Source organism: Cajanus cajan, chromosome 2 (assembly GCF_000230855.2).
Source record: "Cajanus cajan strain Asha chromosome 2, NIPB_CcT2T_4, whole genome shotgun sequence".
Classification (NCBI taxonomy): domain Eukaryota; kingdom Viridiplantae; phylum Streptophyta; class Magnoliopsida; order Fabales; family Fabaceae; genus Cajanus; species Cajanus cajan.
This window is the reverse complement of record NC_138518.1, coordinates 49,521,893-49,547,665: the sequence shown is the minus strand read 5'-3', so window position 1 is coordinate 49,547,665 and position 25,773 is coordinate 49,521,893. Positions and strand designations below refer to the sequence as shown.

The 25,773-nt window shown below is 28.9% G+C and overlaps 1 protein-coding gene and 1 long non-coding RNA gene across 2 annotated transcripts; both read right to left on the bottom strand.

Annotated features, from left to right (window-relative positions):
* Positions 1-862: 862 nt before the first annotated feature.
* LOC109791623 (uncharacterized) lies at positions 863-2,514 on the bottom strand. The gene is made up of 2 exons (XR_014431922.1): positions 1,069-2,514; positions 863-980 (listed from the first exon to the last, which is right to left on the bottom strand). It is a non-coding gene; the product is annotated as an uncharacterized LOC109791623 (long non-coding RNA).
* A 5,170-nt stretch (positions 2,515-7,684) lies between these two features.
* Positions 7,685-12,563, bottom strand: LOC145954329 (uncharacterized). The gene is made up of 5 exons (XM_083068349.1): positions 9,060-12,563; positions 8,839-8,970; positions 8,567-8,677; positions 8,394-8,474; positions 7,685-8,119 (listed from the first exon to the last, which is right to left on the bottom strand). The coding sequence occupies exons 1-5, from the start codon at positions 9,672-9,674 to the stop codon at positions 8,018-8,020; spliced, it is 1,041 nt and encodes a 346-aa protein (XP_082924475.1). The 5' UTR covers positions 9,675-12,563; the 3' UTR covers positions 7,685-8,017.
* Positions 12,564-25,773: the final 13,210 nt, after the last annotated feature.

The window sequence follows — 25,773 nt, the reverse complement described above, 5'->3', positions numbered from 1 at the left end:
TCTCTTTTCAGAACGGGCCGTTCCATCTTCGAAATTTAGCAAAAGTGAACCTGAAAACAGAAACAAGAGAAGCGCATGAGAAAATAAAAAGAGACATAAGAAGAGGAAAACAAAAACGAAAACAACAACGAAATTTACCTCTTTAGAAAATGAGAGCGTTTGAGAGAGTAGAAAAACGAGGAGAGGGAAAGATTAAAGAGAATGAGATTGGAGGAAAATATAAAAGGTTTCTGACGATACTTTTAAAATCGGTTATTCAAGAACCGATTTTGTATACTACATACAAAATCGGTTCTGAAATAACCGATTTTAAAAGTGCTACTTTTAAAATCGGTTATAAAATAACCGATCATAAAAGTGTTCGTTTTATTTACAAAATTGTCACTGCATCACTTTTAAGATCGGTTACCTTATAACCGATCTTAAAATTCCAATTTTAAATCCAATTTTTGCACTAGTAATTTCTTCTTATATACTCATGATACTTATATGTATGGTATATTTTCTCTTATTAATCTTGTGCATTCTAGTAACTTAGCTTCAGTTACTAGTGTTAGTGATTCCACAGAGTGTGGTGACTATGGCAGGTCATTACACAATTCATCCCAACCTACCACTTGGCCCAACAAATTGACAAGTTAGATGGAACAGGCTAAACAATTTAATAAATTAGGATATCTAACAAAGTCCACCAATTCTTGACAAACCAGACAATCATAACTCATTTTGCCATCTCTATACTTAAGTAAAATAGAATAATTAAGGGTGGGAAAGTTTCGGTTCTAATATTTGATTTGATTGAAAAGTTAGACGAAGGGAAAGAAGGAGATCGGAAGAGATTAGTCTACTATTGCAATCGATAGAAAAGTGAAAAATCATGGCTTTTTTATTATATCTCCTGTGTTTTCCGTACATATTTATCTCTATAGCCGAGTTTATTTGTGCTTTCATGTAAATCTTTCTTGAAGCATCACGGAATCCTGCACATGAGCAAAACAGTATCATTATAATAAACTGCGTCACGAATTGTTAAACGTGTGTACATGAGATACATAGAGAGGGGCTTACGGGCGGAAACAACTCTTCCTTGGGTCAATAGTATAATTATAGGTAAAGTTGCAGTCATGAGGAAGCCGTGCCAGTTTTTCAGGATCAAAATGGTAAAGTGGTGTAAACAACTTGAGACAAATACAGTACACCATCGCACGTTGAGGGACACCGACCCTGCCAAACACCGATGATGCTCCTACGCAGCACGGATCAGATGTAGATATTGGTGTTGGCAGTGTGCTTCTAATGTACAAATAGTTTATACATGGTAGGAGGAAATCTGTACCAAAAGGGTTGTCGCAGTCACCCGCTCCTGCATACCGACTTTCACCTGGTGTTGTTACCACCAGGCAAAAGACTGGAACAAGCAACATTAGAAGACCCATGGTAACTTTCTCCTCCTGCATCTTATGTTGATTGTTAAGTGTTTATGGACCATTATTCTTGTCATGTCCTTACTTATAGTATTTCTTGTGGAATTATGCATTAATACTATATATTGAGAGAAAATTTTATGTTGTGTTTGGATGAGAAATTTTATAAATTCAAGGAATTTTAAATTCTTGGTATTTGAGTGACTTTAATTTCAATTTCTATCATTCTTAAAATATTTTGTTTGGATAAATCAATTTAAAATTTCTTAAATTTGAAGTTATTAGATTGGATATAATAATTTGATTCCATCATGATATAATTGATTTTAAAAATATATTTATATGTTAAGATTTTTAAATTGAATTTTATAAAAATAAATATTAGGTAATTTTTTAATTATTTAATAATTTGAAAATTTAATATTAGATAATATTTAATAATTTTAAAAATATTTTTAAATATTCAATAATTAAAAACTTGAAGAAATAAGTGATAAGATAAAATGTATAAGTTAAATAAGAAAAAAAATATATGAGAAATTTCAAATTTTACTTTTTTGGGAGAATTTGAAATTTTACTATTTCAAGGAATTTCACAAATGCTTGAATTTCAAATTCTTTATAAATTCTCTATCCAAACAAGGTATTTCACCTAAAAGAATTTAAAATTCTTCATATAAATGAATTACTCCATTTAATTTCTTCATCCAAACACACTATAAATTTTTAATTAGAGAACAAAATCTATACCATATCTTTTAGTTTTAACAATTTATAATTTATTAAGTGTATTAAATTATCATAACTATATATATCGTTTTTTGTTGATGCTGTGTTGACTTTATAATAAATGTTATCATAACAATTTATAATTCTTCATTATTATAATAAATGTCATAAATATAGTTTATGACTAAATCACTGCTTTCCAATTTCATAAAAAAAAAAAAGAAACAAAGAAAAAAGTTATTTGGACAATTATCACAATTGAATTAATTATTAATGAGTATTTTAGTACATGCAATCACGCAAAATATTTATTATATAAATCAAAATTTATAATAAAATATATATAAATACATATTATGGAAAAATATCATTTTTATTTATTTAAAATATTAAAATTTAATTTATAAATAATTATAATAAATAAAAACAGAATTAGATAAAAAAATAATTAAAAAAATCTCTACAAAATCTTTTGTGAAAGAAAAATCTTAAAAATAATTTTATTTAAAATAGAAATTCATGTTTAATACATAGTAGTTAATTTATAATAAATTATATAGAAAATTTTATTTTTTGTATTTAATATATATGAGATTGTGGGTGATGATGCTGTGTTGTTTTTTATGTACAAAAGTAGCACTACTTTTATTTTCTTTTTATATACTTCAAAAGTGGTAATACTTGATGATACATAATAAATGTTATAAATTGATGAAATGTATAATTATATTTTTATACAAGTTTAAAATATTATTTGGTTTACTTAACACTACTAAAATTTCTCTTATTACATATGACTTTTTCTGCAAATTTTTCATAAAAATTTGCAAGAAATGTTCCTGCAAATTTTTCTGCGAAATTTTATCTACAAGTAATACCTTCATGGATAATATATTTTTGCTAATTTTAAAATTCGCAGAAAATTTTCCTGCGAAATTTCCTGCAAAAAAAATTTGCAGGAAAGTTTCCTGCAAAAAAAATTTCACAAGAAAGTTTCCTGCGAATTTTTTCGCAAGAAATTTTGCAGGAATATTTTTTACGAAAAAAATTAAAAGAAATTACTATAAATTCTTTCAATAATTTTTCAACTTTCAAATGTTCACAATGAATTCATTCGAAACAGTTGTTTCCATGCCTCCAACATTTGATACATAATCTTTTAAATTCTAAGATTGTAGATTAAGCCTAACACTTAATCATACAAATCAACTTGTAAGGTAAGTGTTGCCCCAACTTATATACTCTTTAATTGCTTTACTTTAAATCGATGTGGGACTTGAAGTTTTTTTTAAAATATTAAACTTATAAATTTAAATATATTTTTTAATTTTTCCTGCGGATTAAAATTTGCAGGAATAAATGTTATAATAAAATAAAATTCTTACAATATTTTTTACAAATTTTTACCATGGAATTTTTTTTATCATTATTAAAATTGTAGCAAAATTTGTAAAAAAATATCTGTAAATTATTTTTTACAAATAAATTTGCAAAAAAATTCTGCGAATATGTTTTTACAGGAAAATTCGCAAAAAATTTCTGCGAATATTTTTTTGCAAGAAAATTCGCAAAAAATTTCTGCGAATATTTTTTTACAGGAAAATTAGGAAGAAAATAACACTTTTCTAGTAGTGTAATTTTATTAATACTTTTATAATATATTAATATATATATATATATATATATATTCAATATTATTAAAATTATAATATTATTTGTTTGAATAAATAAATATAAATATAAATATAGTTAGCACTGTATATTTAATCTCAAAAGTATATTTTACGACTTAATCACCGCGTTTCAATTTCATGAAAAAAGGGGGAAAAAACTATTTATGACAATTATCATAAATTCATTCAATTATTAACGAGTATTTTAGCATAATGCACATATAAAATATTTATTATATACAACTTAAATTTATAATAAATTATATATATATATATAAATATTAATGTAATTTTTATAATTTATTTTAAAATATTAAAATTTAATTCTTAAATATTTATGATAAAAAAAATGGAATTAGACAAAAAATTAAGAAAAAAAATCTTTTACAATTTTTTTTATTAAGGAAAAATCCTTGTGACGTAAAATAGAAATTTATATTTTATTTAATATATACGAGATTTTGGGTGATGATGTGTTAACATTTATGAAGAACAGTAGTACTACTTTTTTTATTTTTACTTCAAAATTAGTAACACTTAATGACACTGATTGTGGAATAATAAATGTCATAAATTTATGATATGTACAATTATATTTTTATATAAGTTTAACACATTATTTGGTTTACGTAATTTTAATAATAATTTCATTATATATATATATATATATATATATTCAATAATGTTAAAATTATAATATTATTATTTGTTTGAATAAATAAATAAATATTGATATAAATATAGTTAGCATTGTATCTTTAATCTCAGAAATATAGTTTACGACTAAATCACTGCGTTTCAATTTCATGAAAAAACGAAAAAAAAAATATTTATGACAATTATCACAAATTCAATTAATTATTAACGAATATTTTAGTATTTTAAATATACATGTAAAATATTTATTATGTACAACTAAAATTTTAATAAATTATATATACAAATAAAAGTCATGAGAAAATATTATTTTTATTTATTGATAATTTATTTCATAAATAGTGCTATTTAGTTCATAAATAATTATGATAAATAAAATCAAATTAGATAATAAATCAAAAAATTCTTAAAAATTTCTCTCAATGAAAAATAATTCCTATAAATACTCTCGTACAAGATAGAAATTCAAGTTTAACATATAACAACTAATTTATAATAAATTATATACACAAATAAATATTATGTTTCAATATACAAATCATATTTAAAATTTGTATAAATAGATATTGTTGAGATAAATCTCTTAAGCTAAATAAAAAATTTTCATTAATGAATATTAAGAACCGTTGTCTCGGATTACAGAGTTAAGGTTAGTAACACATACTTGTATCCATTGACACATTAACCAAAAGGTTGTAGCAGAATAGTTTTTTGGTGCAATGATCTTCCTCAACCAAATCACTAGATTCCTTAACGGGATTTGATGTTCCTCTTCTGATGGAGGAGACAGAGAGAGACGTGTGTTTATGATTTGGCATATTGGGGACCATGACAATCTTTACGATTTTAAACCTGTTAGGATTCCCATTAACCCCTAATAGGCCAAATCTGGTTTCTACTTATTGGGGCCCATATTAATTTTTTCTATTGGTAGTCTAAAGGCTCACTAAAATTAGATAACTTTTATTGAGCCTAACTAAATGTAAATAACTAATATAAATACTACAAATAATATATGTAGCCCACATTAATTATTAGAAATAAAATTTCTAACAATCTCCTAGTTGGGCTTCATATTCATTTAAATATTTATATCACAAAATTCTTTAGGTGCGCAATCATATGCTATTTACTTTTAGACTCCCTTTAAACAATCTGGTCCATCTCATACAATAACAGGGAACCAATGCAGCTTTTATCATTATCTAATGACATAGATCAAATATGGATAAGTGGCATGGAAATTACATGCAACGTAATCTCAGTCATGTCTATTTCCAACTAGTACAAACTTTATTCTGTTAAGGCAGACGAAGCAATCCCTAGCAGGGTTTTGAGTGAGACAAATATAATGCATATTGTTATTTCTAACAAGTGTGTTAGTGTTTCAGATAAAGACATAAGTACAGCAAAACTGAAGAATAAAGAATATATATGTATTACCGTCTACACCAGAACCAAGAGATATATATGAGCTAAGCACCAGATAAAGGCTGATTAAAAGAAGGAAATACACCAGACGAAGACACCCGCAAACACAGACACAAAGGAATTAAAGAACAAAGCACGAGCAAACAAGATGAAGGGCAAAAGCTAATAAGACGTTAGATGAGGAGATCAAACAATCAAACGAAATTAAGCCCAGCACAAGAAGGAAAATAATGAAGCCTCAGATGATACAAGACCTTGGACGATGACAACTGACTAGACGGAGACTCAAATGCACAGACGAAAACCAAGAAGGCTGGATTGTGTCTAAAGTCACAACGAGAAGAACTACCTAGCATCCACACTCTTAGAAGAACACATGAAGTCATCAAAGTAGAAGCAGAGAGAAGAAAAAAATAGGACTAGCGCTTATCCACAAATCAAAGTTGCATATGTCAGAGAAAGTACACTTACCAGTCAGCAAAGGGCAACGCCTCTATAGCTACAATACCGGGAAAGTACAGAGATATCTAGGTCATGATTAATGTCAGACATAGAAGCAAACAAACGGTACAAAAGACTTTGTGAAACGCAGATTCAGCAAGCAAACATTTAATGCAAGATCAGATGCATTAAATACAAGTATCCACGAAGCCTATGCAAACTAAACAAGAGAATAAGATGATAGTTAGTCAAGCATCAAAGCTAGGTCTGCTCATGGACGGAAGAACATTCAACAAACACCAGATGAGGACTACTACAAGAAAAAGCCATTGGAGTATCAGAAGAAAATTCAAAATGAGACCAAACCCGGAACAAGAAAAGTTGTGTCGAACATTAGAAGAAGTCAGATGGTCAAACTCTGTTAAAAGAATAGTTAAGGCAAGGTACATCATGAGAACTAGAAAAATCAAGCTAATTGAATAGATAATGTACAGTATGTGCACCAGACGACTATGAGCCTAGTATCAGATAGATGTGTGTCAAGAACAACCTCTAGTACAACGTCACTACTAGAAAAATTAAAATTAGAGAGGGAAAAAATCCGTCACTAAACTTCAAAAAATCCGTCACAAATCAGTTAGTGACGGAATTTGTGACGGAAATGATTCCGTCACAAAATTTGGCGTCACAAAATATTTAGTGACGGATTATTTTCTCCGTCACAATTAGTGACGGAATTAAGGCGTCACAAACAATATAATTTCCGTAATAAATGTTTAGAAATTAATAAAAATCCGTCGCAATTTGTGAGGGATTAAATCCCTCGCAATTTGTGAGGGATTAAATCCGTCACAATTTGTGAGGGATTAAATCCGTCACAAACTGTGATGACTCTAATTAAGTAGAATTCGTCACAATTTGCGAGGGATTAAATCCCTCGCAATTTGTGAGGGATTAAATCCGTCACAAACTGTGATGACTTTAATTAAGTAGAATCCTTCACAATTTGCGAGGGATTAAATCCCTCGCAATTTGTGAGGGATTAAATCCGTCACAAACTGGGATGAATCCCTCACTAACTGTTGATGCCTAAATCTGAGGAAACCATTGTTTTTAAGAGTCTGGTAATCGATTACTTATACATGTAATCGATTACCAGACATCATATGTTCGAAATTTACTTATTAAAAGGTTTTCTAGTAATCGATTACCTATTTCTTGTAATCGATTACCAGAGCCTATTATTGAAACAATTTCAATCAAAACAAAAATATCAAGTCTTTTTTATGAAAATGCATGATATCATTTAAAATGAAGATAAAAGAACAATACAGACATCAAGAGGAGTTCCCAAGATTAATGATGTGCTTAATCGGCAAGACAACACATGAAAAATAATGAATGACCTCTATCAGTGTAACTATGACAATAAAGCTTCATTGGAGTATATCCATAGCCATGATACTTTTCATCATTTAGAGATCAAAATCCACAAGGCACACATTTAGGCAAAGAAACCCCTTCAAACAATACACATGAAGCAACCTAATTTTACTAAGCTAGATTGCTTATATAGTGATGACCTTATACCTATCTACCAAACATACAATTAATAGAGGCAACATGTTCCAAATCAAATCATACAAAAATTCAAATATAGTCTCAGAGATAACAGACCTTAGATGGACCCTCCAGAACCTTGACAATATCATTAACCAATATAGTCTTCCTCATCGTCGTTGTTGTCTTTCTACTCTTCACAACCTCATTAAATATAAGGATAAGAATATGAATTAGATTCCAAGAAGCATTTAATGACTAGTGATTTTCTCATGTGTTTGTAATGGATATATTTTGTTAGAAAACAATCTCAAACTAAAAAAAAATAAAGAATGGACAATTTGTTAGAAAGCAGAGAGGTACTATCAATTTTAACATTCAATCAATGAAATGATATACAACGATGCAAATTACTTGTGTTACAACTTAAAACATGCAAAAGTGTCTAACTGATTAAAATAATCTATAAAGAATAAACCTGCTCTTTATCGGCAAGTAGAATATCAGTTGTAGCATGGGGGGACTCCAAAAATTCCAAAAGCTTTGCCGACAGCTCCTCCTGAAACCATATCCATTTAATTATTTAATTTCCAAAAGTACTAAACTCTCTTCTCAAATGAAATCAGTATATATTATTATGACAAGACTTGCCTTCTTCACATTGGTCTTGTTTATTTGAATATTAAGAACATCACAGAAGTCCAACAACTTTTCTTTGACAAATTTGTCAATCCTCTCCTTTACCTTGGTTCTCTGTTTGTCCTGCCAAGAATGATAAATTCATTAAAACATTATCTTCATGTTTTCAGGTCAGATCTACCAGAATTCAATGTCTGTGATAAAATGTTTTTTCTTGATTCATTATTATATATCTTGTTGGTGATTAAAAAGACAAAAGAATCATAGTCGAAAATCAAGAATACCTTAGGCAGGAGTTTGTCATGTTCATGCACTTGACAGTCTTCTCCTCCTCCATCTTCTTGGTCATTATCTTCCATAACCTCATCCCACAACTGCTTCATCTCCTTCAAACGATCTTTCATCCTTCTCAGCCTCTGCACACACACACACCCATCAAAAAAGAAACAAAACCCACGATTCCAAATCCAAGAAAGATCAAAACTTTTTCAAGAACCGTCCATACCAGGGAGTCGGGTGCAGTATTTTCTTCGCAGTTGATACAAGGCAGAGGCAAGGGAGAGAGGTCGGACAAGCTCCTCCGGAAGGTGGGCAAGAGGGGCGGGAGGGCAGAGGGTCTGGGCGGGCAGCAGGGGTCGGAGACGCAGCGGCAGAGGACGGGGAGGAACGGCCCTTGGTGAGAAGGGAGTGGAGGTTGAGGGGGACGTGGACCGTGGAGAAGCCGTGGAGGGAGAGGTCCTCTTGGTCGCAAAAGAGCTTCTTGGCGCTGGGCTGGGCGGAGGAAGAGGGGGAGCGGCGCTGGATGGGGGCGACGGCGGAACAGGGCGACGGCGGAACAGGGCACTTGATCGTCCTCAGATTTAGCGGCCTCCGCGGAAGCATCCTTCTCCGGAATCTTGGAGGCCGGTGGCGATTTGGCTTTGTGGAGCGGAAAAGGGATATGTGTAGGGTTAGGAGGTGAAAGAGGGAGGCGCGGGTAGAAGAGGGCTCCCTTCTGCCCTCTTTTAGGGTTTCTGAAATTACCCTTTTGCCCTTCTAGAAGGCTTGGGTCAAATTGGGCCCAAACTGATTTGAACATTGCAAAACAAGACCCAAAACGTTTCCAGATTCCGTGGGTCATTTTCGGGCTCCATTTTGACCATCTTAGACTTCGAATTAGGAGATGCACATTAGTGAGACATTTGTAGCTTTTTCTCTTAGCTTTCCAACGCCACCAAGATGGCTCAATTCGGAGTCCTGTAGCTCCAGATATGGCCAAAAAACCGAGAGAAGGTCAAACTGTCCAGAAACAGAAATTTGATTAGTTTTGCAATTAGGCCCATAATTCAAATGACAATTAGCAAACATGATAAAACCACGAAATTAACCCTAAATGTGAGAAGTAATCAATGCCTTAATGATATGAATTGAAGCACTAAATTACGGCTCTTCAATCAGTTTATAAGAAAAAGGACTACAAATTTTAGTTCCTAGCCAATCAAACCATCTTGAAATCAATTTTCTTTCTACCCTAATAGTCACAACTGCACTAATAAGCTTTTTCATACACAAAATTACTACAATTACCTATTTGTATGTTTAAAGGGAATAAATAATTATGTATAGTAATCCAATATTAAATCAAAAGATAAAAAAAATTATAACTAAAATCATAATAAATATTATGATATTAAATTTAGTATATATTAAAATTAATTAAATATTTGTATTTAAAAAATTGTTACAGATTTTAGATATATATTTTAAAGTTTTTATTTTATTAAATTAATTAAAAATTAATTATATTTTATCACTTTTTAATAAAGTAAGTGAATGATAATTAAATATTATAATTATTTTACAATAATTTAAAATGAAAAGATAATAAAATATGTTAACTTATGTTTCAAATAAAATGCTTTAAAATATTATAATCAAAAGAAATCCAATATTAAATCAAAAGATTATAAAAATTATAACTAAAACATAATAAATATTTTGATATTAAATTTATTATATCTTAAAATTAATTAAATATTTGTATCAAATAAACTGATACAGATTTTAGATTTTATTTACTATGTTTTATAATAAAAAGAAATCCAATATTAAATCAAAAGATTATAAAAAATTATAACTAAAATCATAATAAATATTCTGATACTAGATTTTAAAAATATATTTTAATTAAAAATATATTTTTGGTGAATATGATGGTTAAAAGTATTTTTTATAAATAATTATATCAAAAATAAATTTTAAAATCTTATAATGGTGTTTTTTTAATGATGTTAAATATTCCCAAGATTTTAGAATAAATTAAAATGAAAAGATAATAAAATATGTTAATCTGTGTTGGGATTTTATTTCAACACGAAACTTTAAAATAAATGTGTGAATAAAAAAAACTCTGTCAAACGGTCATATATTCTGTTTGATAGAGAAAAAAGTAAGGAAGCGCATTGTGATGTATTAAAAACTGATCAAAAAGAACCAGCGGGTGGTTTGCCCAATTAGTTAAGGGGAAGACTTAAGATTTTCTCCACGTAAGTATTTGTATGGATTCGAGCTCTACTATCAGTAATTTTAGCCTTTTTAAACAAAGTAGGTGTAATTGTAATAAAAAGAAGGTGTATATATCATAAGTTAAATACTATGAACATCTATGAGTAAATTAAAATCAAAGGATAATAATTTTTTTAATTACTAAAAAATATTTCATTTTATAATTATTTCACAAATTCTTACTAATTTTTGTATAAGTCAATTGCTTTTAAATAATGAAACTAACACGATTATATCCATTGAATCGAATGATTAAGCCTAACTTTTAAAATATCAATTGAAATAAAACAAGATTCATGAAAATAATTTCAAAATATATTAGGTAAATAATTTTTATATATAATAAAATTAAAGACAAGGATTAAAATAATCAATGGAGTTAATGTAATATTCATTTATAAATCCAATATTAAATCAAAAGATAATAAAAATTATAACTAAAATATTTATAAATTTTCTAATATTAAATTTAGTATATATTAAAATTAATTAATTAAATATTTGTATTTAAGAAATTGTTAAAGATTTTAGATATTTATTTTAAAGTTTTTATTTTATTAAATTAATTAAAAATTAATTAAATTTTATCACTTTTTAATAAAGTGAGTGAATGATAATGAATTAACTAAAATTCAAAAATATATTTTAATTAAAAATAATTTTTTGGTTAATACGGTAACTAAAAAGTATTATAATAAATAATAAAACTAAAAAAAATAAATTTTATAATGGTTATTTTTTTAATGATGCTAAATTAAATATTTTAATTATTTTACAATAAATTAAATAAAAAAATAATAAAATGTGTTAATTGATATTTTAAATAAAATATATTAAAATATCATAACCAAAAGAAATCAAGTATTATATTGAAAGATGAATAATTGATTTAGTATGTATATACCTAATTTTATTTAAATTATATATTGAATTTAATTTTTACGTATGAATTTTTTATTACCGAAACAATTAAATTCTTTGTTTAAATATATTTATATTATAAACAATATAAATTGTTAAGGTAATTCTATAAGATATAGTTTAGATATACTAGTTTATACTCTCTTAATTTATTGTTTAGTTTCCTTAGTCAGTTTTATCTAAATTCCTAAAATTTAGGGATTGATTATGTTTTATGTCTATTTATTTTATTGAATCCATCAATTCAATAACATGAAAATCATTCAGATTCAAGTACTAAGGAAACTAAACTAGAAATTAGGAGAGGATAAACTAGTATATCTAAACTATATCTTATAGAATTATCTTAACATAAATATATAACAAAAAACACAATATTTTTTTAAAAATAATGTAATTTACTCTACTCACATACAAAAATTAATAAACGTACAAAGTAATCAAATATAAAGATAATAAAATAATTTAATTATTTTACAATAAATTAAATATAAAGATAATAAAATAATTATTATTATAATTACTAGCAAGAAAAAGGCACTTCGTGTCTGCATTGTATTAAAACAAATTAAAAGAAAAAAAATAAAAAATTACTCATAAAAAAGTAGTTATTAAAAAATAAATAAAGGATAAAATAATTCATGTAAAAATAAAAAGTAAAAGTAATTATTGTAAAAATGATTTATTAGTTTCAAATTATTAAATTTGATTAAAAAAAATTTTTCTAACTTTTTAACATAAAAGGGTATAATGGTCCAAAAAAAAATGGAGACCAAAGTAGTTACTGAAAATTATATTCCCTTTATATATTAGTATAGATATTAAATTTACAATAATATATTGAAATTATATATACTTTTATTTATCTTTTAAATATTAAACTTGTTGATTTATATAATAAAGTGAAATTTATAAGTCTAAAATTTTGTATACTTTTATTTATCTTTTAATCAATATTAAACTTGTTCCAGACATGGCTGTTGTACCTTAAAATGTGATTCCAGAACGGGCCGTTCTGGATATACATGCTTCTTTTGTTATTTTTCTTATATTTAAATATAAATGTATAATTTTAATATCTCTATGGTTCCTATGAGAAACCTAAGGGAATGCATTTGTAAATGTAAGAGACAATTATATGAGTCAGATGTTTATTGTATGGATTAAAGTGCTCTGTGGGTTCTTAAGAGAACCATGAGAGAAACAAACAAACTATACAAGTTTATATTTTGCTTTTTGATTGTTCTGTTGTATTCCTTGTTGCATGAGATGTATGAATATCTATTTAATTTCACAAATAGATGAGTTTTGATTTGAATTAAACATGTTTGATCTCTTATTTCATTTCAACTTTTGAAATATATATATATATATATTATTTATTTTATATTTTTCAATAAATAACTAAATTAATACTTTTGAAATATATAAAATTAAAAATTATGAAATTAGAAAGATATTTTTTAATAAATAAATAAATTAGTTAATTATTATTTATTTTATATTTGTGGACATTATCTTCTTATAGTTATTTTAATGACTTTTATAGAATGTTTTAAAGGTTTTTAATAATTATTAGTATTTTAATAATGAATATTTATGAAAATTAATTTTTGTAATATTTTGATTTTTAAGTAGCCCAAAACGGGCCGTTCTCAAACTTGGGCTTCTACGCTCTTAAGTAAAAACAGTTGCGCCCTGACTATCAGCTGCTTTTGGTTTAGTGGCCTACCATGGTCATGTAATCGATTACCAGTGCGTGTTTGCTTGTTCTGATATATGTAATCGATTACAGAGTAGTGTAATCGATTACCAGGGGCAAAATGCACAGAATCTGAAAAGGGGTAATCGATTACCATATTAATGTAATCGATTACTCGGCGCATCTGCACTTATATTCGTGCAGTTCGTCTTCTTCCTCATGAAAGAAAACCCAAATAAAAATTTAATCTTTTGATTTGAATTCCAAGCATTTGTGAAATTCTTTGAAATAGTAGAATTTCAAATTCTCCCAAAAATGTAAGAATTTGAAATTTCTCATATTTTTTTCCCTTATTTCACTTATATATTTTATCTTATATCTTCATATTTTTAACTATTGAATATTCAAAAATACTTTAAAAATTATTAAATATTAACTAAATTAATTTTTAAAATTATTAAATATTTAAAAATTGGTTAACATTTTTTTTATAAAATTTTATTTAAAAATCTCAACATATAAATATCCTTTTAAAAGCAATTTTATCATGATAGAATCATATTATCATATCCAAATTAACAATTTAAAATTTAAAAAAAATTGAATTGACTTATCCAAACAAAATATTTTAACAATGATAGAAATTGAAATCAAAGTAATTCAAATATCAAGAATTTCAAATTCCTTGAATTTGTAAAATTACTCATCCAAACACACCATAAAGGAATGCAATTGTAAGAGACAACTATATGAGTAAGATGTTTATTGTATGGATTAGAGTACTCTGTGGGTTCTTAAGAGAACCTGAGAGAAACAAATAAACTATGTAAGTTTATATTTTGCTTTTTGATTGTTCTGTTGTATATTTATACATAAACTAATAATTTGATAAATATAACTTATTATATATTAATATACTTTTACAAAAATATAAATATACATATCTTATATATCTACTATATTTATATTTTTGTAAAAGTATATTAATATATACTAACTTATATTTATCAAATTATCAATTTATCTATAAATATACTAAAAATATTATTGATATTAATTTATTAGCAATATTAAATTATTAATAATATATAAATTTTATTTATTTAGTAATAATAAATATATATCATTTGTTACATTAATAAAAATTATAGTATATGTTAACTTAAATAAGCAAATAATTGTATAATTTTAAATTATTATTATTATTATATATATATATATATTAAAATTTTAAAATTATTAAATTTTTAATGGGAGAGATTCAAATTGCACAATTATGATTTTTGAGGGACTATAATTGTTCAATTAAAAATTAAACGACTAAAATTGCACAATTACAATCCTTTAGGGACTAAAATTATCCAATTAAAATCTTAGGGATCAAAATTGCACAATTACAATACTTGAGGGATCAAAAATGTAATTAAGCCAAAATTAAATTAATATTCTTTTTTTTTTTAATTTCACAAGTTTTTTTTATAAATATTTTTAATGAATGTCTTAGTTTCTTATGTTCAAAATTGACAATTTTTTATTTAATTAAATGAATTTCATAATTTTTTCAGTCCTTTAATGAAATAAAATATTTTTAATTTTATTATTTTTTTTAAAAAAATTTAACATATTTTCTTTAATTATGCATAATTCTTAAATATAAAAGTTTCATAAATAAAATTTAATATTTTGAGAGGAAACAATTTGTCACAAATTTTTCACAAAATATTTTAACCTATTTGTGACGGAATTTTGAGAGGGAAAAATCCGTCACTAAATTTTTTCATTTTAGTGACGAACTTTGTGACGGATTTTTTAGAGACGAAGTTCATTCCGTCACAAAATCCGTCACAAACATTTTTTTTTATTTAGCGATGAAATTTGTGACGGATTTTTAGAGACGAAAATTTTTCCGTCACAAAATCCGTCACAAATTTTTTTTTTTTGATTCAGTGACGAAATTTGTGACGGATTTTTAGAGACAGAATATATTCCGTCACAAAATCCGTCACAAAAGTCAATAAATTCTAGTCCGTCACAAAACTTAAAATTCCCTCACAAAATCCGTCACTATTAGCGATGCTATTTTTTCCGTCACAAAATTCGTCACAAATATGAATTTTTCTAGTAGTGCGTGAAGGAATGGACCAAGCGTGAGATAAAGATAAGAAAAAAGTCAACTATGCATCAAACAAAGGACAACACAAACTAAAAGACACTCCAGACGGAAACAATGTCTGTCTATTCACATTATTGACCAGATCAAAGAAAAAGCAAAGCATTAATCTTAGACACTGAGACGAAGGTCAAGATTGAGATGCACATAACCAACAAACAAAGATGAAGACTGCCACGCAAGTAATTAAAGAATCAAGTCTTAAAAGACAAACCAAGGCATCGTCTACAACCACATAGAAGCTCTCAACGTAAAACGCGTGATCTAAGTGAAGAAACGAAGAAGAAGAGAAGCTCGCAAAAGAAAAAGCATGCATGTTTCAGAAAAAAGTGCACGACTTTTTCAGAAAAAGACAACGGCTATATTGCTGCATGACTAGAAAAAGACAAACAATTTCTAGGTCTCAGATAAAGTGAAACACTACTGGCAACAAGATAGAGAAGAATACACAGTGTCTAAAAACAGGAAGCAACATTTAATGCAAGATCAAATGCATTAAATGAAAGGATCGACCTAGTCAAAAATGACTATATCAGCTTCAACGAACATATGCAACGAGCAAATTTTACAGGCCTATAAGTATGCAATTACCTCAAACCAAAAGAGGTTGGCAAGAAGCAACACAAGAATGACTATAGGCATTGCCCTGGGCTCTAAGCATTAAGCACCAAAAGTGATATCAAGCCCAAAAGAAAAATAGAGAAATTAGAGATCGATTCTTTATAGTCAAATCTATAATGTATCATTGTATTCATCTCTGTAGTCTAAGGTGTTCCAAGTAAATCTTAGGAATGAGACCTTAGTGAGTGTTGTAATCTGATGTATCCTCTTTATAAAGAGTAACCCACACACTCAGGATCTCTTTAGGACTAAGGTAGTGAAACCTTAGAGAATGTAGATCATATATGTATCCTCTTTGTGAGAGTAACCCAAACACTCAAACCTGATATACATCTATCATTTGTAAAGCTTGAAGAGGCTAGGAAAAGAATACTTGTAAAGCCTGGAGAGGCTAGTCAAAGAATACTCACTACTAGCCAGAATGGTTGATAAGAATATACTATCATCGACGAGTACTGAAGTCGACAGGTCTACTCACTGCTAGCCAGAAGTAGCTGATAAGAATATACTAGCACTGGTGAATGAAGTTGGCGGGCCAAGAGTGGTCAAGAATACTTGAAGAACCAGAAGTGGTTTAAGAATACTAGAGCTAGTGAGTGAAGCTCTCCAACCAGGAGTGGTTGAGAATACTCGTGACCAAGAGCGGCCGTGACCGGGATAGTCTAGAATACTCAAGGCCTGGAAAGGTTGAGAATACTTGGACCAGTAGTGGTTCTGACCTAGGTGGTCCATAATACTCAATGCTAGCCTGAAGAGGCTTATAAGAAGATACTAGTGTTGATGAGTGAAGTCAACGGTCCAGAAGTGGTCGATAATACTTATGTACTTAATTATATATTTAGTGGAACCCTTCAATTGAAGGAGACTGGACGTAGCTCAGTTGAGCAAACCAGTATAAAATGATTGCATTGTTTTATTTATATTTCAGACGCAAACTCTTCCTAATTGACAAATCATGTTGAAAACTTCATTGATTGTCTATTCTTCATTAAAATCATTTTTCAGACGAAGACGCAAATTTTGTTTAACAAATATATTACACTGAAAAGCTTTATCTACTGCTTTTCCTTAAATAAAACTATCTTGAAAAGGAAAATGCACGAGGTTTAATCATTATTGTTATATGAACCATTTTCCTTCAGCAGACGATTAATCTTTCAAACGCAATGACCTTATGTTAAGCAAACTCTACATAACCGTCGGGCATCTAAAAGTGCATTGGAGGAAGAACGTTATTCTTGCAAAAATGATTTAAAATTCCTTCTTACACACACACACACATATTCAACCCCCCTTCTATGTGTTTCATGTCTAACTCCATATTCTTTATAGAGATTCATTCAAAACGCAACATATATATATTGCACAAAAACAAGCTCAGAATAGAATTATGAACATCAACTTTATTTTTGTAAAAAATCCAAATAATACAAATATCTGGAAAAATTAAAAATAAAGAAGACATAAAACATAAATGAGACTCTCACTAAACTAGGGTACTATAAGGAAATACACCCATATGAGCAGTGTGCTCATGAAAGACTTAAGGCACCAAACCCTTAGTAAGTGGTTTAACTAGCATAAAATTAGTCCCTATATGTTTTATAGAATTTGCTTATTCTGAACTCTTTCCTTAACAACCAAAAACTTTATATCAATGATTTTTGACTTGGTTGTACTCTTATTGTTATTGGAATAAAGAACTGTAGAGTTATTATCAAATAGATTTTTAATGTTCTTTCAATACCATCAACCACATGTAAATAAGCGATAAAATTTCACAGCCATATCCCATGGTTGGACGCCTCAAAACAAGCAATAAACTTTGCAGCCATGGTTGAAGAAGCTATAATAGTTTGTTTAACAAACTTCCAAGAGATAGCTCCTCCAGCCAACATAAAGATGTATCTAAATGTGGAGCATTTGCTGTCTTGACATCCAGCAAAATCAGAGTCTGAGTACCCAATGATCTCTAAACTGTTAGACTTCTGATAAGTGAGCATATATCCTTTTGTTCTCTTCAAATAACGCATAACACATTTTACTACCTACCAATGCTGCATCCAGGATTACTTAAGTATCTGCCCAAAACTCTCACTACAAATGTAATATCAAGACTAGTACAAACTTGAGCATACATTAGACTTCCCACAGTCGAAGCATATGGAATCTTTTGCATCTCATTTCTTTAGGTCACTGTTTGAGGCTAAATTTTTCTCTCTTGACTACAAGGGTATCTCCTGGTTTACTATCTTTCATGTCAAATCTATCTAAAACTTTATCAATATAGCTTTCTTTTGATAACCTTATGATATCATGAGAACGATCTCTTAGTATCTTAATCCCTAATGCAAAAGAGGCTTCACCAAGATCTTTCACTTCAAAGTTCTTTGTCAAAAATATCTTGGTTTCATGCAATAAGCCTACATCGCTGCTAGCAATCAATATATCATCGACATATAACACCAAGAATATATATGTACTCCCACTAAATTTATGATAAACACAATCATCAAATATATTTGCCTCAAAACCATATGAGGTAATAACTTGATGGAACTTATGATACCATTGACGGGAAGCTTGTTTGAGACCATCACTACTATAGAAACGCAAATCTACATCGGTTCTGGAAGGTAATCTATATAGGTTTTATAACCGATGTAGAATAGAGCGACTTAGTAATACAAAGACTTTTACATCGATTTTAAAACCGATGTAGATTTGTGCATAATCTACATCGATTGTCAGAAAAATCGATGTAGATTTGCATTCAAATCTACATCAGTTATCAGAAAAACCGATGTAGATTTGAACGCAAATCTACATCGGTTCCACTTGAAATCGATGTAGATTTCATTTAAAAAAAAAAAATTCAATTATTTTTTTTACATTATTTGTGGGTTACCTGTATAAACATATTTTATTTATAACACCAAACCAAAACCCATAAATGCAATCAATTAGATAGGACAATTATATTCCTGCAGCCATTGTGTATTGAATTTTGATGTTGTTTCTATTCAAATCCTAGCCAATAGCCACTAATGCAATCAATTCTATCCCTTAAACAGTTTTGGAACCTTCCTTCAGAAATAGAAATCTCCTACACTAACCAACATAACCAAATTCCATGAATCAAAAACCGGAAGAAATAGAAAAACAAATCAATACGCACATGTAGATTATACCCACTTAAATAGCTTATATTTGTTATGAAGGATGATTCAGATGGTTTCTCTCAAGGTTTGCCTATAACTTTGCATTAGCATGTTATTCTGACGATAATTATTACATTCACGGTTTGAAGGATTAAAAACCGAGAGGTTTACTTAGTAGTTTTAGAAAAAAAATTTGTTTCCATCAGCAAAAAATCTCAATCTTTAATTTTGTTTAGTTGTGTCATTCCCCGAGTTAGGACTCAGGATTACCTGGCTATGAATGGGATGAAACTTTTGCTCAAATATCTGTCTATTTTTTGCATTTCAGGAACAAATTCTCTTCAGTAGTTACAGTATGATTAGTTAAATATTTGTGACATAAAATTCAATATATCTTGAATGATGAACAACATTTACTTTAATACAGTTCAATATTCCACACATAAAATGTTTCTAGTGTAGGTTGAAGATCATAAGTAGTTTATCTGTTAGAAGTCAGAACAACCCATGCATTAGAAAACAATTGAGTCAACTTCATTTCTGATATAAGCTCGTGATTAAAACTTTCTAACCTGCGTTTAAAATTTTCAGCTTCTTTCATGCATTGGGGTAATCCTTACCAAAACTACAAAGCGAAGTTATTGAAAATCATAAATGAAATATACCCATTTTACCATATTGTGACTTTTAAGCTTTGTAGTTTGTGGCAATCTTTATGGCTTATGAGAAGTCTACCCTTAAATCCAATGTTGAAATATTGCTAATGATTTTGTTTTTGCAGGACTGGTAGAGATGCACGTGATATGGGTGATGAGAAGGATCAACAAGAGAGAAGGATGAAGGCACATTTTGTTCAACAGTTGGTGTTCTCAACCATATTCGAGTAAATGTGTTGGTAGAATTTACAGTTACACTAGTCATGGATTGGTAGCAGCTCCTTGCATATTCAGATAGGCTCTGATGTTGATTCAACAGGCACCGAGTTTTATTGTTCTCTATGGGTTTAGGGGATGTTTAGTAGTCTAAGCAATAGTTATATTCAACCAATGTGTATTTAACTATATTTCTTATCTTTCAATTAAAGTTTGCCTTATGGTACACTATATAAAACTATGTAAATCTACTTTACCATATTTGATTTCATTATACACCAAACAATAACTACACTCCACTGAAACTAAACAATAACTGCCACGTACACAACTAGACTAAATGCAGTTCCTAAAATAAAATTCAACTTTAGCACTCAACATTTAAATATAATTATCAAAATGAATGAGGATATAAACATAAAGCCCTCAACCTGCCAAGCAAATGAAAAAAAAGTAATAAGCATGAGCTATTGTGAAGGTGCACGCAGTACGAATTTAATATTATTTTGCCAACAAAAGAAAAAAAATAACAATAAAATGAATAAAAACAAAACTAGCTAAATATAAAGATCATAACCTGAGTGTATATACTTCAAGCCTCGAAGAAGCTGATAGAGAAAAAACTGGTAATGCTTTGGAGTTAAATCATCATTTGCTTAATCACAATCAAATTTGAAATAGATCCTCTTGACCAAAACATGATAACCAAGCTTTAAGTAGTTAGTTTAATTAGAAATAGAAATGATCATCATTTGGAGTTATATTATAAACAATCCTAATTAAACTAAAAATCATGCTCTATTTCTAAATTTTTCTAAAAAGAAGGTTTCCCATTGACTCTGAATGTCTTCCAATTTGGTTTCCGGCAATGGTGCAACATCATCAAAAAGTTGTAACATACAGTATAATATATTAGTTACATAAAAGTCATGTAAATAAATCAATTAATGATAGTAAAAGTAAAAAAAAGGAAGAAAAAGCTAGTTCCAACTTGGTTCCATCTTGGTTCTGATTTCCAAACAGGTTGGTTGCACCACTTGATTTTTTCTTATCTCTTTTCAGGAAAAAGCTGGAAAGTAAGGATAGATCTTTCAATTATCCTGCTAAGATGAAGAACAAGGAAGAAAAATGTTCACATGCATTCATCTTTTCCCATACCCCTAATTAAGCCATAGGATTTCTTTTGTAGTAAGTAAAAAAGAAAGCAACACAACCTACCACTTTCAAAGGCCAACTGTATATTAACTCCATATTTTTTGTTTTGTTAACCACAGTGTGAATGGTATCTTCCTGCACCTAGAAGTCGTAATGAGCAGTATTCATATTAGATTTCTGTATAGGGGAAGGGCAAGACAAATTCTTTGTTTTGCTATGGCTTGGTATATATATTAATGTTTTGAAGATTTACCTATTTCTGGTTGTATTAATGCTGCATCGGAGCAATTTTAGTATCTCATTTTCAAATGGTATGTGTGATGATACCTGAAAGAATACATTGTAGAAGAAATGGTCAGTTAACCATTAATTAATTTTTTTGAAGATGTGGACTTCTTTGACATGAAAATATTCAAGTATAATGCACTTTTACTAATAGGTCTCTTGCTTGAAACAAAATATTACATAAGGATACTTCTCTTTGGAAAGGTCATTCTTCAGAGAAAAAAAACCTAGTTACTCTTCCTACATTTGTTTAGAGTTTATATCTTTTGTAGTTCAATCCTGTCTGATGACTGATGAGAGAAGCACACTGAATTATTAATGGAAACACAATGATGATGTACCCTTCCAGTATCCATGTAACACAAATGGTGATAAAAGCTGTGGGTTTCCTGTCATTGTTTTCTTCTATTCTATCTTTGTATTTCTTTACTTTTTGATATCATGGACACAACTTGTGCTTTAATAACGACTTGTTTTCTATAACAATTTAATGGTGAAAGTTAAAGAACTTATGAATCTAATATAGGTGTGATGCCATATGGATACAAAAATATGAAAATTTTTATATAATAGTAACTTGTCCTCAATCCATGCAACTTGCCTCAACATTCATCCTTAGTCCTGCTTTTACAGTATATAATTGTATACTACATAGCATAGGTTTAAGGATAAAGAAGAAAAGATAGAATCCTGTGTAATTTTAGTCCTATTCCAAGTACTGGAGCTGTATCATAAATGTATCAATCAATAAAATTATATAACAGAAAGTTAAAAGAGTTAAAGTCACTCCTTGTATAGGAATCCAGGCTTCTCATATGAGATTTGGTATTTGAAATGGGTACAACACCGATAGTTGCCAAGTTTTTTAGCATCTGGGTTTCTTCTTAGTTCTTATAGAACCATGAATCCATCATGATAGGGAGTGTATTTTGCAATATTTTTTTTATAAATGAGACCTTTTGTTGTTTTCATTAGTGCAATGCACTTGAGGCTTATTTTATGATTTTGTAAATTAAATATTTTTATCTCGAATCTTTTTTTCCCTGTTATGGTTCATAACTTATTGAAATAGTAGAGTTAGATCTATTAAGTTACTTCAGGTTTACATGAAACAACAATCATAGCAACTAAACTTATGAAATTCAATGAGGTATTTCCTTATAACTTATATGTTTATATGTTTAAATTTAATCAGTTTGATGTTAGTGAATTAATGGCAAATGATGAGTTATCTTTATTGAGGTAGTTAGTGAATTAACCATGTGTCAAATCTCTGATTCCAAAAGCAAGAGAAGTTTTATCCTAAAACCATATATAATCTTCAGATATACTTTATTGCATGGATCACATTACAGGACACCATTTGGTTCGATTAAAGGAAAAATCTTGAGATATACTATGTTAAGCTACTAGAGTAATTCAAACAAATAACTCGGCTAGAAATGATGAATATATAAAAATATAACAGCACTTCAAATCTAGAATTTGTAGTAAGAAACAATAACAGTTACAATAGTCCTTATACAAGTGTCACTTCAAAACTGTTTAATAACAAGATTATCATAGCAACCAATTATCTGACAACCCAAGTATAATCTAACAAATAAAATCTGCAATTACAATTAATTTCGCAAGACAAGCTTAATCACGTAATAAAGGTTGTTATCCCCATACACTAGCAAGAATCAGATCTAATAAAAATGTTTATCCAGTAAAGCCCTGATTCTTTAATTTATTTTCGTTAAAACTTAAACAATCTGCATTTGATGCATCCTTTTCCAGTTAATATCACCAAACTGTACACATTTTTCTAAAGCAGAAAAAAATTTAAATCAAAATTAGCAGGTGATATCTAATATCAATACATGCAATGCCAGAATAATGATTCCAGTTAATCTCTTCACAGAATAATCCTTGCAGGCCCTAAGATTAAAATCGATGTCTAGAATAAGGTGGAGATGGATTGTGCATTATCCATGCTTAAAGCCCAAAGGGGTCTTGTGTAATGGGACATTCTAGACATATAAAACTAACCATGACCCTTCACCTAATAAATTAAGCTTTTGGGAGAGTTGTTCCTTGCCAAATTCAAAAGGATAGACACATGATCCTTCCTTTATGTCCAATTCTGCTATTGCTTTGGTCATGTCTAGATTCAACTTGTGTGCTCATCATAGTAGTTTAGGGAAAATTTTGGTTCAAAAATGTCACCATTACTTAGTTAATCAATTTGAATCATGCTACTCAATCAACTGTCATTGTGAATAGGAACTCAATCAAACCTGGTTAGCAAGTATAATGGTTGCAGCAAAGAAAATAGAAATACAGTAGCCACAACTATTAAACCTTAAACGTAAATCACTATGGCCAGATTAAACCTGTTAAAATATTACATGTCCACACATCAATTAATTTTTAACTGAATGGTTCATTAAAAAAAAGTTAAAGAGGAGACCCGTGAGCACGATCAAAGTCTGTATGTCTGTTGGTGTCATGTTGAAGTTCAAAGGAACAAAGTAGTAGCTAAAAACTGGAGTGATGTTCTTTGAAAGGGATTTTTAATCCTATTTTCATACATGGAAGGAGAGGGATGGAATTTCAAAATTTGCTTTTTTAAATCAGAGTGGTAGTCAAACTAAAGCAGGGAAAACAAGGATTTCTTTCCATCAATCATAGATGGTTGGTGGCTTTGATTTGATTTTAATGAAAGCTTCTATTGGGTTGCTTCACGAAAATCATTACATGGTGACATACCTTAGCAGCCAGGCTATTTTAGGTGAGGTGAAACTGCTATAAGAGCAACGTCAACTACCATACACTATATATTTTTATGATGCATGATGATATTACAAGCAAGTTCACAAGTTCCAGTTTGAATATTTTTTAAGTTTACCCTATAAATTATCCTCTTTTGGTTTTTAGGCTGTACAGGTTTCAAAATCAGTGGTCAATTAAGTGTTGAGTGTTTTAGGCTTTTTGCTTAGGCTGAAGAAATTAATATGCAGTCATAACTTTTATACATTCAATCATGAAGCATGAGTTTTTTTTACCAACAGAAGAATGTAGTGATTAATACCAACAAAAACAGATTTTCCAATAGCACCAATGGAAAAAAAGTGTGTCAGAAAATCATGATAACCAACCAATCATTTAGCAGGTAAGAAAAAGTTACCTGGTGCCACACAATCTTGAGATTCCAACAGTTTTCCAAGAGCTGCACAACCCTCAACTGCAAGTAGCTGAACAGAATCTTGATCTGCAAGAACAAGGGTGAAGAAGTCACCGGTTATATATGCACTTTGAGTTCTAGCAGATCAACAAAAATACTATTAACAATACAAGTAAATACATAAGCATTACACACTTAACAATTAAGCACCCTAAGAAACTTGAAAGAAAGAGTGCATCAGACAGAGAGAAAGAAAAGAGACAAAAATTTAGTACAAGCACAAACCAATTACAGCTAGGAAACTCATCAAACTGATTGCTAAGTTAGCTAATAAGATTTAACTAACTATTGAACTTGCATCCCAAACCAAATCAATACTATTTAGTTCTACCTCTTATAACCCCACCTTATAACTAATGCCTCACAAATCTTTTTCTAGTACAACACAACATTGGTAATTACCTATTTTCACCTGCTAGCTGGCTATTGATAATTTTCAACTGGTAATTCCATAATTATTGTTAGTGTAAATAACAAAAAATCAAGTAGCTTATCTTGCACATCCTTCGTATATTTGTATGAAGACCATGATATCAATTTATCTTCTTAAAGAATCTTT